Source organism: Halichoerus grypus, chromosome 1, assembly GCF_964656455.1.
Source record: "Halichoerus grypus chromosome 1, mHalGry1.hap1.1, whole genome shotgun sequence".
Lineage (NCBI taxonomy): Eukaryota > Metazoa > Chordata > Mammalia > Carnivora > Phocidae > Halichoerus > Halichoerus grypus.
Genome location: NC_135712.1, coordinates 143,298,128 through 143,316,279, shown reverse-complemented (window position 1 = coordinate 143,316,279; position 18,152 = coordinate 143,298,128). Strand labels below are relative to the sequence as shown.

Here is an 18,152-nt window from a genome sequence, read left to right as displayed (position 1 = left end):
TTAGCAAAAAGTATTTTTTAGTTTAGGTACGTACCTTGCTTTTTAGACACTATGCTGTTGCACACTTAATAGTGTACTGTAACTTTTATATGCACTGAAAAACCAGGAAGGTCATTTGATTTGCTTTAGTGAGATAATTTGCTTTGTTGTGGAGGTCTGGAACTGAAACTGCAGTATCTCTGAGGTATGCCTATATGAGACTTTTGCCTCCTTAGTTTATTGCTAAGTATTTTACTCTTATGCAATTGCAAATGGAATTGTTTCCTTAATTTCTTTTATGGATTGTTCATTGTTAGAATACAGAAACAATTGATTTTAATGTGTTGACTTTGTGTCCTGCAATTTTGCTGTATTTATTCCAACAATTTTGTATGGAATCTTTTTTTTTTTTTTAAGATATTTATTTATTTATTTATTTATTTGAGAGCAAGAGAGAGAGAAACAGCATGAGAGGGGAGAGGGTCAGAGGGAGAAGCAGACTCCCTGCTGAGCTGGGAGCCTGATGTGGGACTCGATCCCAGGACTCTGGGATCATGACCTGAGCTGAAGGCAGTCGCTTAACCAGCTGAGCCACCCAGGAGCCCTGTATGGAATCTTTAGAGTTTTCCAGATATAAAATCATATCTTTCGTGAACAGTTTTACTACTACTTTTCCAACCTGGATGACTTTTATTTCCTTTTCTTGTCTAATAGCTCTGGATAGAACTTCCAATACATGAAAGGAAGTGGCAAAGCTGGTATCTTGATTCTTAAGAGGAAAAACTTTTAATCTTTCATCATTTGCTGTGCTTTTTTCATATACAGCCTTTATTATGTTGAGATAACTTCCTTCTATTCCTAGTTGTTGAGTATTTTTATCATGAAAGATTTGTTGAATTTTGTCAAATGGTTTTCCTGCATCATATTGAGATGTGTTTTTCCCTTTGTTCTGGTAAAGTGTGGTGTATAACTTTGATTTCATTATTTTGAACCATCCTTGCATTCAGAGAATCCCACTTTGTCATGATATGTAATACTTCTAATATGTTGTTGAATTTACTATTACTTAGGATTTTTTGCATCAGTATTCATAAGGGATATTGATCTATAATCTTATTGTAGTATCCTTTTCTGGCTTAGGTATCAGGATACTGCCTTCATAGAATGAGTTAGGAAGTGTTCCCTTTTCAGTTTTTTGGAAGAGTTTGAGGATTGGTGGTTAATTCTTCTTTAAATATTTAGTAGAATTCACCAGTGAAGTCATATGGTCCTGGGTTTTTCTCAGGAGGTTTTAAATTGCAATCCAATCTCTTTCTGGATATAGGTCTTCTTCATATTTTGATTCTTGATGATTCAGTCTTGGATAGGTAATGTTTCTAGGAATTTGTTCCATTTGTTGATGTATAATTCATCTAGATCATCCCAATTTATTGATGTACAGTTGTTCATGGTATTTATTCTTAAAAGCCTTTCACTTATACAAAATTGGTTGTAATGGCCCCACTTTCATTTGATTTTTTTCTTAGTCTAGTTAATGCTTTGTCAATTTTGTTGATCTTTTTGAAGAAACGGTTTTTAATTTCATTTTTGTATTTTTGTTCTCTATTTTAGTTATTTCTGCTCTAGTCTTTTAATATTTCCTTCCTTCTGCTAGCTGTGGGTTTAGTTATTTTTTTTAGTTCCTTAAGGTTCAAAATTAGATTGTTGGTATTAGATCTTTAAATGTGTTTACAGCTATATATTTCCTTTTAGCACTGCTTTCACAGCATCCCATTTTGGTGCTTTTATTTTTATGTCTTGAGATATGTTCTAATTTCTCTTGTGATTTCTTTTTTGACCCACTGGTTAAGAGTGTGTTGTTTAATTTCCACATGTTTGTGGATTACCCAGTTTTCCTTCTGCTGTTGATTTCTAGTTTCATTGAATAGTGACTGGAAAAGATACTTTGTATGGTTTGTCTTAAAATTTATTGACTTGTTTTGTGAACTAGCACATGGTCTGTCCTGGAGAATGTCCCATGCACACTTAAGAAAAATGAATATTCTGCTCTTACTGGGTGGAACCATCTGTATCAGCGTGTTAGGTCCAGCTGGCCTTACAGAGCTGTTCAAGTCTTCTATTTCCTTATTGATCCTGCATAGTTGTTTTATTATGGACTGTGGGGTATTGAAGTCTCCTATTATTGTAGGGCAATTTCTCCCTCAATTCTGTAAATGTTTGCTTCCTATATTTTGGAGCTCTGATATTTGGTGCTTCTATGTTTATGTTATAGTAGCAAGTTAATTTTTATCAATATGTAATGACCTTGTGTCTTATAAATGTTTGACTTTGTTATCTGATATTAGTATAGCCAATCCTGATTGCATGAAATATTTTTCCTATCCTTTCACTTTGAATGCATGTTTCCATAGATCTTAAGTGAGTCTCTTGTAGACAGCATAATCTCTTCTGCCAGTGTTGGCCTTTGATTGGTGAATGTCATCTAAATTAATTACAGATAAGGACTGACTTTGCCATTTTATGTTTTCCAACTTCATTTGTCTCTCATTTCCTCAATTATCTTCCTTTGTATTTAATTTTTTGTAGTGCTACATTTTTATTCTCATTTTCTTTTATCTGTGTTCTCTAGTCGTCTTTGTGGTTACCAAGAGATTACACAGAACGTCCTAAAGTAATAGCCATCCATTTTAAATTAATACCTTCAGTCACAGAAACTCTACTCCTTTACACTTCTACCCTTGTTACTGATGTCACAAATTACATCTTTGTATGTGTATCCATGGACTTACAATTATTTTTATGCACTTTTAAGTCCTGTAGAATTACAGGACTGGAATTATGACCCAAAACTATAATACTGGTTTTCATATTTGCCCATGTATTTACCTGTATTGTTTTGTATGCCTTTGAGTTATTATCTAAAGCCTTCTATTTCTACTTGAAAGACTTAATTCCTTATAGGCAAGGGTAGTGGTTATGGACTCCATCAGCTTTTGTTATGTAGAAATTTCTTAACTTCTCCATTTTTGAAGGGCAGTGCTGACAGGTATAGATTTCTTGGTTTACAGTTATTTTCGTTCAGCACTACTGCTTCCTGACCTAAGTTTCTGCTGAGAAATCCACTGATAATCCAATCGCTTTTATGTTATAAATCACTTTTCTCTTGCTGCTTCCAAGATGCTCTTTGCTTTTGGCTTTTGACAGTTTGATTATAATGTCTCAGTGTGGTCTGTGGGTTCTTTTGGGTTTAACATACTTGGGAGTTCACTGAGCTTCTTGAATTTGTAGATTCCTACTTTTCCTCAAATTTGGGGAATTTTCTGCCACAATTTCTTCAAATCTTGTTGCAGTTTTCTCTTTTTCTTCTGGGACTCCCATAATGTATTTTCATCCATTTAATGGTGACCTGTAGGCAGTTTTCAGATTTCTAAAATTTTTTGTTCTCCTGAGACCAAATAACTTCAGTTGACTGGCTTTCTTGATTTTTCTGTTCCAGTGTTGTTAAACCCCCAGTCAACTTTTCATTTTTCAGCCACAGAATTTGATTTTCTAAAAAGATAATTCCTATTTTAGTTGATATTCTTTGTTCATGTTTTCAGTTTAGTTTGTTGACTGTTTTTACTTTTAGCATATTTAAGACTGCTGGTTTAAAGTCTTTAGTGTGCCTGATGCCTGTTTGTTAATGGATGAGTCCTGTCACATTGTTCTTCCTTTGAATAGGCCACATTTTTGTTTCTTCATATGCCTTGTGATCTTTTGCTGAAAATTAGGCATCTGAAAAAATAAATCTCTTCCAGTCTTTTCAAACTGGCTCTGTGCCAGAAAGACCTTCATTAACTTGCAGTGTCTGAGCCTTGGGATCAGCCCAGGGGGAGATTTAAGGTCATCTCAGGTCTTTTCTGGCCATGTCTTCCTTAGGGCTGTGTGCTGTTTTTTTATTCCCCTTTTATACATGGCCTTAGCTGTTCTCGTTCCTGGACCCATAATTTCTTGCCTGGTCATCTCCAGGTCTGTAGTATCCCTGCAGCTTTCCCCAGCCTAGAACACTTTTCCCTGAGCCAAGTTAGGTGAAAACCAGACCAGTTTTTCAGGCAGCCCTAGACATATTACAGTGTTGCAAATAAGGTCTGTCCTGTTCCCTATTTGAGAAAGATCACTGGGAGCTTGGGAGGCTGCTTTCTCCTGACCATTCCACAAGGGTGGGGGGGGGGAGGCGGCGTAGAGAAAGGTTGAATAAAAACATGACATTTTTGAATGTGACTTTGTCTTGATTGGACATTTACTCAGTGCTATCGACCACTGCTGGTTTTCTGGGAAAGTTGGTTTGGTTTTGTTTTTAACACTTTCATGAAACAAATGAGCGCCTGGAGCTTCCTAGTCTGCAACTTTGCTCTCATTTTGTGTGCAGTATAATACAAGCACAATACAAAAATCAAATGTACAGTGTAATAAAGCAGACACATGTAACCACACTCCAACTCAAGAAACAGAACATTGTCATCACTCCAGAACCACTCTACTTACCCATTTGTAATCAAAGCCCCCAAATTATCCCTTCCACCTCCACAAAAAAATAATCACATCCTGCCTTGCCTTATAGCTTTAACACTATTACATTCCTAAATACATTCCTAAACACTATATATTAGTTTTTTTTGAACTGTGTATAAATGAAATCATGTTATATAATCCTTTAGTCTAACTCATTTTTAAGATCAGTTATTTCTTATAAATGTAGTTCATTCTTTTTCATTTTATACTATTCCCTTATATGAACATACTGCTATCAGCTATTTTTGCCAGACTTAGAATTACTGGGAAATGGGGAATGTGTATTTTCAGAGTGGTCTGAACAGTTTTAAGTTCCACCAACAATATGGGACATTTTTTGTACATCCTAACTTACTTTACGCATTTTAGCTAACCTGATAGTATGTTCCTTTACATATACTGCCATTTGGATTTCTTCTTAAGAACTACACAAACTCTAGATAGTTGCAGGTTAGGTGATGATACATACCGAGTTGCCCAAAATACCCAGTCTGTGTTTGTGGGCCTAGGGTAAGTATTAAAAGGCCACTGAACAAAGGTATAGGACTCACATTACCGGATTTCAAGACTTAAAGTTAGTATATAGTTTGTATGTGGTTCCTACATCAAGCCATATACAAAAAGGAACTCAACAGATTACAAACCTAAAAGTTAATTCTATATAACTGAAAGATACAAAATGGAAAGTGGGCTTGCCTTCTGTAATGTTTCCTAGTGTAGTCCTTTTCTCAATAGGGCCATAAAAACATTTTAAAAAGTATGTATTTCCTTCAGGAGGATATAGGCCTGAGCTCTGATCCATGTTCATCTCATTTTGCAAAGAACAAAAGAAGATGTTTTATCTATCTAGCTTGTTTGAATAATTAAGAGAGTGTACTGAGGTTACAAGAGAATGCACAGTGTCACACTTAGTCACTCTGGTTCCCATTTGATCTCCAGCTTTCACTGAAGCCAATTTCACAAAGGCAGAGACTTGATATGACCTCCAGGTTCTTTTTAAGATTTAAGAATAACTCTCCAAGAAAATTCCATATTTATTTTCTAAGTAAAGTATTCCTGACAGTGGTGGATTAGGGAGTTTGGGCCAATTCCTGGGCTAAGGACAAGTAGAAAAGCTAGACAAGACATAACATCTGCTTTAAGACTTCATAGAACTAAGATAGTAATCACCAGCCCATAATCTAGGAAAAGATGGAAATCCTGAGAGAGAAGCTTGGCATTTGGTGCCATTTCCTCCTGGAAATTGGGAGACACCAAACAATAATTTCAGTAACTTTGCAGAACTAGGAGGATAAATGCTGATATTTAAATCTGCATGGATATCATCCTTGAAGAGTTTCAATCTAGGAATAATGAGCCAGCCCTTACCTAGGGGTGGCAGGCTAGCTTTGTATATCGTCCCTTAAATTGGATTAAGATCATTCTGGCTTGCTGGTTTCCTAGATAACCTAGCAGAAACCAAATCCTCTCTAGAAAGGGAAACAACCTAGGCCTGAACTTCCTCATACAATTTCTTCAATATGTTTAGAACACATAAAAAGGCCTGCACATTGGGAGATAAGATCACATGAACGAGAGGAAAAAAACCCCACACAATAGAAACAAGACCCACAGAGCTCTAGACCATGGATTTATTCATATAAGCTTAAAACAACTATGCCCACTATGTTAAACAAAAGATTGAAAATGTCATTGGGTCAGCTCTAAACCATAAAAAAAAAAAAAAGAAAAAGATGGGATAAATTCTAGAACTGAAAAACAGAGTAAGTAAGTAAAATGAAATCAGTGAATGGGTTTAACATCAGATCAGCCATAAGTAATGAGAGAATTTAAGGAGAAAATACACAGAATGGAGGAGCAAAAGGAGAGACCCAAATAAAGAGGGTTTGTGTTTAATCAATCTCAGAAGGCAAAGAGAATGGGGGAGAAGCAATATTTAAAGAGATGACTAACGTTAAGCGTCTGCCTTCGGCTCTGGTCATGATCCCAGGGTCCTGGGATAGAGCCCCGCATCGGGCTCCCTGCTCGGCGGGGGGCCTGCTTCTCCCTCTCCCACTCCCCCTGCTTGTGTTCCCTCTCTCGCTGTGTCTCTATCAAATAAATAAATAAAATCTTAAAAAAAAAAAAATGACTAAGAATTTTAAACCTTGCTGTTGAAAACCAACAAGCTCAACAAATCCAAAGTAGAACATATTAGGAGTCTGAAAATGATACATCATCCAATCATCTTAATAAAGCTGATAAAACACTATTTTATTTATCAGACAAAATAGGCTGTAACAAAAAGTGTTACTGAAGATTTGGTATTCCCAAAAAACTGAAGGTTCAATTTATCAAGAAAGTTCCAAGTGTATATAACACCTAATAATATAGGTTCAAAACACATAAAGAAAAATTGACAGCTCAAGGACAATTAGGCAAACCTGTTAATTGCCTACAATTTTAACACATCATCCTCAGCAAGTAGTAAGTTTCAGGGACATTTATAGACACACCTGTGTAGACTATATGTTGGGCCACAGAGCAAATTTCAACCATTTTCAAAGGGTTAAAGTCAGAGTATCTGACCACGATGCAATTAAGGTAAAAACAGATAATAAAAGGGTAACTAGAAAATCACATTTGAATATCAAGAAATGTACATCTAACCCATGGTTCAAGGAAAGGACAATGGAAATTAAAATATACATTAAACTGAATAATAGTTCACATCAAAAATTTGTGAGAATGGAACTTAAGCTATATTTGGAGTAAATTTATAACTTTAAATTCACATATTGGGAAAAGAAATCAACACATTAAAAAGAACACCTTCTGTCCAAGGAAATAGAAGAAAATTGACACAAATTAATGAAATAAAAAACATACTGTAGAAAGTGTCAGCAAAGCCATAAACTGGTTTTTGAAAGGAAAAAAAATTAACAAAATTGATTTAAAACTGCCAAAGCAAATGAGCATGGTAATGAGGGAGAGAACAGAGACAGAAACACATAGGGATGTGAGACAAAAAAAGAAAACCAATGTTAGGAATGAAAAGGACATCATTATAGAATCTGCAAACATTAAAATTAAGGGACATGAGCAACAATTTTAACTTGAAAATTTAGATGAAATGGACGAATTCCTTGAGAAACACAATTTCAACAAAACTGACGTAAGTAAAAAAACAAATCATCCTGTGTCTATAAAATAATTAAATCTGCAATTAAAAACCTTTGCACAAAGAAAAATCTAGGCCCAAATGTTTTACTAGCAAATTCTATCAAACACTTTTATTTCAAGCATGCAAATTTAGTTTAACACTGTGAACAAAAAGTCTCTAATTCACTACATTAACAGAATAAAAGAAAAATCAGAATCGTCTCAGTAAATGAAAAAAAAAAAAGCCCATTTGATAAGATTCATTCATGATAAAAACTCAGCATATGGAAAAATACCAAAAACTTCCCATGTGAGGTGCCTGGGTGGCTCAGTGGGTTAAGCGTCTGCCTTCGGCTCAGGTCATGATCCCAGGAACTGAGCCAGCATTCCCCCCATCAGACTCCTTGCTCAGCGGGTAGCCTGCTTCTCCCTCCCCTCCCTGCTTGTACTCATTCATTCTCTCCTGTCACTATTTTTCTCTCTCTCTCAAATAAAATCTTAAAAAAAATTAAAAAATGGGTGCCTGGGTGGCTCAGTAGGTTGAGCATCTGCCTTCAGCTCAGGTCATGATACTGGGGTCCTGGGATTGAGTCCCAAGTCGGGCTCCCTGCTCGGTGGGGAGTCTGCTTCTCCCTCTCCTCCCTGCTTGTGCTCTCTCTCGCTATCTCTGTCACTCTCTCAAATAAAATCTTAAAAAAAAAAACTTCCCATATGAGACAGGACAAAACACAAATGTTACCTTTTCTATGCAGTACTATACTAGATGTCCTATCGGTGCAGCATAAGAAAAAAAAATGTAACCACTAGAAAGGGAGAGATAAAACTGCCATTATTCCTCAATTATGACAGCACGTTTATAATAATCTGAATTGTTAGAATTTAACAGGTTGTGGAGTATAATTTCAACATACAAAACCAAACTTCCTATATGCTGACAATTGAAAAATAAAATTTTGTAAGACATCAAAAAATAACATATATTGTAATAAAACTTATGAAAATGTGCAAGGCCTATTTAAAAAGTGGAAATAAGAAATTAAAGATGACCAAGCCCTAAATAAATTGAAGGATATCCCATGTTCATAGAAGACACAATATTTTAAAGGTGTTCAGATTATTCTACAGTTTCAATGCCCAATCAAAAGCCTGACAAGATTTTTCTTTCTTTTTATGGTGTTACTTAATAACGTGGTTCTGAAATTTATATAAAAAAGCAAAAAAGGGCCATAAACAACCAAGGAAGATTAAAGAACAAGGTTGGGATGGGAGAAGGACTTGCTTTACTGTATCTTAGTTATCTTAAGCCTACAGTAAGTCAAGACCCAAAGGTAAGAACTCTCTGTAACGTAACAGACTCCAGAAAGAGACTCATGGACACTTGATTTATACTGCATAGGAATACTGCAAAGGTGTAGGAAAAGTATATATATATTTTTCAAGAAATGGTGCATAATTATATATACATATGCAAAACAAAACAAAAAGCATCCAACAACAGTTCACACTACTCAACAAATGAATTCCAGGCGGACTACAAAGCTAAATACAAAAGAGTAACTTTCTGGAAAAGAATACAAGAGACTATCTTCACATCTCAGAAGGTTTTTTATACAGGGTATAGAAAGCTATAGGCATACAAAAGATTGAAAAATAAGGCTACATTAAAATAATAAATTCTTAGGCAGTTTGCAACACAAATGATGAAGAGCCTATATACAAGATATATAAAGAACTACGACAAATAATAAACCAGAAAAATGGACTAGAATCAAAACCTATATAAAAGGATTTCCAAATGGCCATCCTCACCAATAACCTGGAAAAGGCAAATTAAACAAAATGAGAAATCATTATTCACCCACCAGAAAGGGAAAATTAGAAAGATTGATATGGGCTAATTAGGATGTGAGAATTACAAGAACCTTCATATCCTACTTAGCAATTCTACTTTATTAGGTAAATACCCACCAAAAAATGTATGCATATATGCTCTGAGAGAGATGCAAAAGGATATTCCTATAGTATTTGTAATATCCTCAAACTGTAAATAATGCAAATATCTACCAACAACAGAATATGTGTGAAGCGGGGTGAAGAGAAAGAAAGTGACACACACAAGGAATACTATTTATCAGTGAAAATAAAAACATTGCATGCAACATTCTGGATCAATTTCATAAAAACTGAGGAAAAGAATACAAAAAATACTTTGATTCCATTTATGCTGTTTAAAATGTAGGTGCAATTAAATAGTTATGTTTAGAGAGAAATACTTAAGTATTAGAATCAGAAATCCATAATTACTATGAAAGCTAGGGGAGTGGTTACCTTTTGGAGGGGCGGGGGAACTAGGACAGGCCAGTGACTGGGTTACAGCATGAGGAAACTTCTGGAGTACTGGCACAATTCTGTTCTCTTGACCTGGGTTGTGGTTACAAAGTTGCTCATTTTGTGGTAATTCACTAAGGTATAGTTTTGTGTTATTCTGTGTTACATTTCACAGTAACAGAAGTTTATTTCAAGAGAATTAAACATCATGACATTTGTTTAGGGATGGTCTGTCTCAATTTCCTACCATCTCAATTGTAATTGCTGTTGAGCTCTCCATCTATCCACTATTCCACCTAAGTACCTTAATTGAGGATTATGGGCAGCAAGGTAGATGTCTGACAAAACCCACATCAAGAAGCAGCAGTTCCAGCAAGATGAAGAGAATTCTGGAGACCGGTTGCATGACAGTGTACTCAGAAGTACTGAACTGTACATTTAAGAATGTACAGTTGTGAGATGGTAAATTGTTACATATTTTTTGCCACAAATAAAATTAAAAAAAAAAAAAAAGGAAGAACGTGCAGTAGCTCCAAATCTCATCTTATGGCCCTTTAGTTATGAAAACAGTAATACGCTAGAAGATGCTTTTATACTATCTAGCCCTCTGGCCTCTTGGTCATGGCTTAGGGACTCAAATGAAGTAAATCTCTACAAATGCAAACTCAAGTAGGTAATAATATAAGTTTGAAAACTGAATTTTATCTTTGGATTTGCTGTCTCACTGATGTATTTATACTCCAAAGCACTCAGCTTTTTCAGTTCTAAAACGTGGGACAAAAACAAAAGCTGTTTTATAGCCTAAATTCAAAGCTATGATCTTTAATACCTCCCTCTGTGATGTATGGGGTTAGTGATCACACATGAATTTAGAGATTTAAAGAATATTCTGAGCCAATTATTGTATATTGCAATGTATTTAAACTACTATAATTTCACTTTTGTGCTACAATAAAACCACACATGGGGTTACAGTATGGTGTTTTACTGAACCACTGAACCAAAATGGTGTTCCCTAAAACTGAGAAAGGTGGACGATCATTTCCTTTAATGAGAAAATTCTACAATGAAGACTTGACTGGTTATATACTTTATGGAGCAGGGCTTATGTTAAAGACCTATCCTCATTTAAAGGAGATAAAGTTCCTACTTGGCTAGGTATCTTCCCCCCTCTCCCTTTCACTCATTCATAAAAAGTCAAAATAAGATTTTAATTCTTGAGTAGAAAGAAGGAAAAATAAAATAGTAGGTCGAGGTTGAAGTAATCTAGCACTTCTTTTCTACAACAGTCCTCCCATTATCTGAGGGGGACATGTTCTAAGACCTCCAGTGGATGCCTAAGCATGTGGACAGTACCCAACCCTATACATTCATTCTGTATTTTCCTACACATAATACCTATAATAAAGTTTAATTTATAAATTAGGCACAATGATTAACAAAATAGAATGACAAAAATCTACTGTAATAAAAGTTAGTGTGAATGTGGTCTCTTTCTTAAAAGATCTTATTGTATTGTACTCACCCTTCTCGTGATGATGTGAGATAAAATATCTACGTGATGAGATGATGTGGGGTGAATGATGTAGGCATTGTGATGTGAGTTAGGCTACTACTGACCTTCTGAAGATGCATCATAAGGAGGATCATTTGCTTCTGGATCACGGTTGACTGCGGGAAACTGAAACTGAGGAAAGCCAAACCACAAGCAAGGGGGTAGGACTACTGTACACATATTCTCTAAAATCTTTGTAAAAGTGAACAAGGAAGGAATTATGTGTTCAGTACTCTGTAACTCCTTTCAAAAATGAAATTTTTATGAAAGACAACACTTAACACAAAATTTGAATTAACTTTATTTCCCCTACAGTCAACAACTTCTCTGCATTGAATTTTAAAGCAATAAAGTAAAATAAAATCCCCCAAATGACAAGGTATCAGAAATCCAGATTTAGTTACACTTTATTTGTGAAAATGTTCAGCCATTTTATTGGTCTGTAAAAGAACCATCATCTGGGTCAAAAATGAATTCTATAAATCAAAGAATATTCTACACTTTGGAAAAGAAAATCAGCAGTAACATTCTCACTGAATATTGTAAATTACACTTTTCTTCATAAAAGGTACATACTATTCTGTACTTTTCCACCAAAAGCAGTGGTAAGTTATGCTTGTTTATATAAAAAAAAGTTATATCCTGTGGCAGGAAAAACCCTTTCTCTTTCACTTTTACTAAACAACTGGAGAAAATTTTCAAGTCTATATAAAGTTGCCTATAAGCTGGAAAATGAACATGTTCAATCTCCATTTATATTTTAGTGCATTTTTTGACAACTGTCACATTTTTAATAAAAGTAAGAAAATGCATATAGCATTAAAGAGTGTTTCATCAAATGCTTCAGGGATTAAAAAAATAAATGGAGCAGAGGATAAAATCATTGTGATGGATGAAACTATTATAAAATGAAAGAAATCCAGGCAAAGTTTACAAATCCTTTGTCATTTTGAAGAGTCACAGAAAATGAACTTTGGATACCTGTCCACTTTAAGGGTTTTTTCCTTAATCTTTTGCATGTAAACATAGTGCTAATCTCAGTGATACCAAACCCCATCCTGGTAAGCAACATTCTGTGCAGTTGCCATGCCTTCCAAAGGATATAAATTTAGCCCTTGAATGAACAATGCATGAGATCTGCTCTGTTAAGTACCTGGTGAAAACAACTGCTAACAGCAGCAATGTGTCAACATAAAAGACTATTTGCATCAATTAGTTACTCAGAGGTCCATCTTTGAAACAGCAGCTTCTTCTTTGACAGAGCAAACAGTAAGCAACAGAAAATGTACATTTGATGAAACAATCTTTGCACTGGAGAAACATGAAAATAAATATAGTTCAAGGAAGTATAATTATTTTTCTAATATCTCTTTTTCAGACCTGTACTAGTTTACTGGTTCAAGAAACTCACATCACATTTTGTCATTTGTATTTTACATATTGCTATTTGGGTAATTCAAATAAAATGTAGGTCTTGTAAAAAATAAAAACATTGACAAGTATGCATGTGCCAGGGACCAAATTAGAGGGTTCTTTGGTGCAATTAGTCCAAATTCTCAGATTTGAAGGATAATATGTACCAATAAAAAAAATCTGCTGTTAGACATTTACAGCAGTGCTCTGTCTTGCTTCACACTACAAATAGAAAATAGCTGTTCTCAATAAGCCAATTTTATTTTTTAAATCAGACATTGCCAGAAAATTTTGTACATTAATCTGGACCAGTGATGGTTCTGTACCCTCTGTTGTGAAACATGACATGAGCTAAAGGCAAAGACCGGTTCTCACAAGGACAACTGCGCTTCAAGTTAGGAACCAGAACAGTGTATTTAAACAGTCTTCTTAGATATTTTCTTGCCCTTCTTAACAACTAGCTTATTTTTAATGTAGCCACGCTTCCTTTTTGTAGTCTAAAAAAGAAAACAGAACAGATGATATTAGTGTAGGTTTCCCACAGATTAAAAAATATATACACACATGATTTATAGCATTGTGATGAAGACTGCCTTAATAAAACCCTTAGTTTGTCCTGTGACTGGATTGCTTGAACAGTCAATGAGCACCAATAATAGTTCTATGTGAAGTATGCTGAGAGATCCAAGGTAAACTGGACTAGGTCCCTAGCTTTAAGATGAAAGCACTACCACAGCATGCCTCAAATGCATATCATATATTCCTTACCATCAGGTAAATGAACTCTTCCTCCCCTCTCAACCACTAAATGCTTAGCTGTAATTATTACTCATATTTCCAAGCACGATAGAATATGACACTAGACTAAGGAATCAGGAAATGTTAATACGGCTCCTGGTTTGACCTCCAAGAATTAGCTGTGTATGTGTATCAGAAATACAAATTAACTTAGGAACTTTCATTATGTGTATGATGAGGATGATTATAACCATCTACAAAAATGAAAGAAATAAAATTAGTTGGCATATTCTCCCAATTTAGGTAGAAAAATAACTTAAAAACCAAACACCAAGAAAAGAAAAGCTGTAACACTGAGTTTCATAGATCTTTAAAAAATAACATTTTTCTAAACACTTCAGGATCCCACTAAAATAGTTCAACAGATGTTTTCTGGTGTAAGAAACAAATCACTACAAATGGTGTTAGAACTTACTGCAAAAATATTTGCTACGTTAGACTCTTTGAAGACAAATCAGACAGACCACGTGTCTACCACTCTGACAGCCACAGATACTGAGAAGAGCAAATACTTTTTGCAAACAAATAATTTAAAGCACTTAGAAGAGGCTGAAGACTTTTAAATACTTAAAAACTCTTGCAGGTGGTTTCAGAAATTCAGGGTAAATGCTAGATCATGTAATTTATATGTCGTCAGTTTAAAACAATTTATAACTTTTTTCTAACAGGCACAAGAATAAAATGCAAAATGCAGTCCTTCCTAAGGTTATAAAAATTAGCTTCTGCTAACTTGTCCATAATTTATGTTACTTTATTATTAATTTATAAAGGCAAAAAAGTAAAAAATTTCAGAGGGCACAATTTAAAAAGATTCAAACCAGGTCAAAGTGTTAGTTTCCTTATCATCATCACCTAAAGGTTTCTAACATGAAACCTTTTCTATAAGACCTTGTAAAATGCCCCCGGTCTATGTAAGTATGTAACTAGACCTCAGTGACCCATGCCAAAAAGTCTTTTTATCCAGCCCTGGACTACATAACAATTCCTAGTGCCTCAGCCTTGTCAGCTTTGTAGTAGCAGGAATAAGTCCTCAAATGACTATACAGCCCCAAAAGTAAAAACTGGGGTGGGGAGAGGAAAGCAAATATTCCTCTAGTGCTAGTATAAAACAGAATATAAAGACATGGAAACCTGAAATTCAAAATCCATGTTGTTGGCTACTAGAATGTATGTTTTGGGCATACAAGGCACACTAATTTTTATTTATCCATTCATTTACTGATTTTAGAGAAATGATGGGAAGACAAAAGAGCTCAGAGTAAGAAAATTCACTATTGGAGGACTGTAAAAAAAAAAAAAAAAATTCACTATCATCAGTTAGACAGCAAGTTCAGTGGCTTTGTTTCTCAGAAAGGGTAGACTTTAACTGGGCTTAGATGTCTCAGGAGTAAGTGCCTTGAGACTAGCAGCATTTGTTTTGACTTCTGCACTGATGTGACTCACCAGTTTCTCCACCCACATGGCTATGAAAAACCAGATCATTTGATCTGTCATTTGATGTAAATACTGTTCAGTGAATTTGATATGACTAACACATGCATGTCAGCTCCATCTGACATATTTAAATATATCAGTCTAGATATGGCACTTTATATCTGACAGAAAGTATTAGTTTAAAAAGTTTCTATTTATATATCATACAATTCATATTTAGCCCTTTTATAATACACACTGAAATAATCTGTACTTTGAATATATTTTAAGTATATTTTAAATAATGCAAAGGGAAAGACCATTGCATTAATGATTAAAAAAAACTCATCCAAGCAATGTAAACCTAAGCATTTTTCAAGACTTAAGACTGAAATGGGTCTAATAATTAGTATTATAAGAGTAGTACCTTAAAATACAACCTTAATATTTTACTTGACTGCTCATTATTTCCCATCTCCCATAGAGAGCAACCTATATAAATACTCATTTTTACTAGCCTATTACAGCAAAGATTAGATCTATTTGGCTTAAGTGAGCAATAATGACCTTCAATAAAATACTTCATATCTTATTAAATATTTATTACAAAAGGACTAGAATAGTCTCATCATTATAATTCCCGTCTACAACCTTTGTCATGATAATTACATTTAAAAATAATTATCTTAAGATAAATGATTTTTTTAAATTCAAGACTCTACTAATTCAAACTTGGCCTTTACTCAGTGAGTAATATAGTAGCAACATACTAAGAATGGAACATGAAAATGCAATATAAATTTGCTTTGACCAAAAGATGACAAACAATCACATTTTTACTTTCACAAAAGTTCGGAAAGTGATGGCCACAGATATATCTTACTTTCAAGTAAGTCTTACTAATGGGAATGACCCAAACTAAAGCCAGAATGCCTCTGGAAAATCTCAGCTTGGTTCACTGATAATCACAATGCTATCCAGAAAAGGCTGCTGCTTGGATATCTCAAGTGCTCAGTTTGAAAGGAATGGCCCTAATAGGCTAGTCTGATACTTTGTATATAAGCTATAGTCTACACAGATCTGGCAAATGAAATTTTTTTTTTTTGTATAAAACTGTATCTTCTTTATTTTGTATACTTTAATCTCAGAACAAAATAAACAAACAAACAAAACCCCACAATACACATCCAAACCCCATCAAATATCGGAAGGGACAGGGCTTGAGGGCCTTCTTTCCTGCCTCAAAGACAGGAGAGACAAATGAAAATTTATTAGTAATTTTTAGTAACTGTTTTTCAGACAAACCAACTTTGAGTTACCCTTTTATAGACATGACTTCCCTTGGCACCTACCTTCTTTGACAAATACTTCTGTTTTGGGAAAATGTTGGTGACTCGAGGTTTATGGTCTAGTGTCTCCCTGTTATCAGGTGCTTTCACTTTATATATCCTCACAAGCCAGTGTTCTGATGTAAAGGCTTCCTCCAAATGTTTGAATTTAATGTCCTTGTTTCCAATCTCAGCATTACGTGTTCGGTCAAAACCTGGGGGTGTACGAAAATCCAGCTGCAAAAGTGGCATTAGTATGAGATGTTAACTGTATTGGAAAACATTCAGTATTAGAAGATAGTAAATGTTATAATCAGAGCGAAACTCTCCCTTTAAACTAGGAAAACAAAATCAGAGCAATATATCGTAACATTTCTCATATGTTGCTAACTAGATAAGAAGAAATGAGGAAGAGAGAAATTAAATAGAGCAGAATTAGAATTTCACTGAACCCTTAGAGTACATGAGCAGCCTACGGGCATAAAAAACCGAAAACAGCCAACCAAAGGAAATCCATCAAAGCCCTTTTTATAGGTAACAGAGAAACACACAGAAGGGACTTCTTTTCTGTTTCAGGGCCTTGCTCTATCTACTCTCTCAGCCTGAAAGTTCTTCATTCAGCTCTTTTGCTGGGCTGGCTCCTTTCTATCTTTTAGTCTCAGCCCAAACACCATCTATTCAGGGAAATATTTTCTTGAAATTGGTGGTTGAGAAGTCTCCCCCATTGTTTCCTCATCTTTTACTCTACAGCATTCACTGCTAAAGTTTTTTATTTATTTTTAAAATTACCTGTATCCTCCACCAGGATGTAAGCTGCATGATGACTTTATCTTATTCAGAGTGTGGCTTTATCTCCCCAGTGTTATTTGTTAAATAAATGCACAAGTAAGCAGCGATACTACATCCAGAAAGTGGAAACTATAAAGGAAGTTAGAAAAGCCAAACCACGGGAGGATTTATGAGGAATGAAAAAAGGAAAAAATGGGGGAAGGGGAGAAGATTTTAAGAAATTCTCAGAATAAGTTTATGTTCACAAAGAGTGTAAGCAAATTCAACTTTAAAACAAAAACAAACGCTAATAAGGGCGGAACTTGTTCTTGCATATCTATACGAAAGAAAAGTTGTACTCATGTCTTAAACATTTATTATTTTGAATAGGGAAGACATCAGAATGAACGCATGCTAGAAGCGTGACTTGAAACTGTTGATAAATTTAAAGGACACACAAACGAAAAAGTCTTTTGATGCTATCATTATGACCAGAAAAACTAATCTTTGACCCATTTTCTGAGAGAGCTAATTATCATGGTTTAAGTGCTTCTTTCTTACATGAATTTAGAGACCACACAGTTGCCTTCAAAGAAAACCAAAACACAAACAAAACCCTAAATCTTGCAGTAAAATTATTGTCTATTTTTTTAAAGCCACCTGCAGAGTATAGTCAATGGTACTGTAATAGCATTGTATGGTGACAGATGGTAGCTACACTTGTGAATGAACACAAAGTCTAAACTTGTCCAATTACTACACTGTATACCTGAAACTAGTGTAATATTATGTTGCCAACTGTAGTTTAAAAAAAAAAACCAGAAACAGAAACAGAAAAAAAGCCACCTACAGAGTAATTCCGAATGAATAATAATTAC

At 34.8% G+C, this 18,152-nt stretch overlaps 1 protein-coding gene across 2 annotated transcripts in view; it reads right to left on the bottom strand.

Moving 5' to 3' along the window:
* Nucleotides 1-11,837: 11,837 nt before the first annotated feature.
* The window catches only part of STT3B (STT3 oligosaccharyltransferase complex catalytic subunit B), a 100,055-nt gene continuing 93,740 nt past the window's right edge, over nucleotides 11,838-18,152 (bottom strand). For both annotated transcript variants that reach the window (XM_078072732.1, XM_036075056.2), the window contains 2 exons: nucleotides 16,531-16,743; nucleotides 11,838-13,464 (listed from right to left, as the gene is read on the bottom strand). In XM_078072732.1, the coding sequence (XP_077928858.1) occupies nucleotides 13,384-13,464; nucleotides 16,531-16,743 (294 nt within the window). In that variant the 3' untranslated portion in view covers nucleotides 11,838-13,383. The remainder of the gene's footprint in view (nucleotides 13,465-16,530; nucleotides 16,744-18,152) is intronic.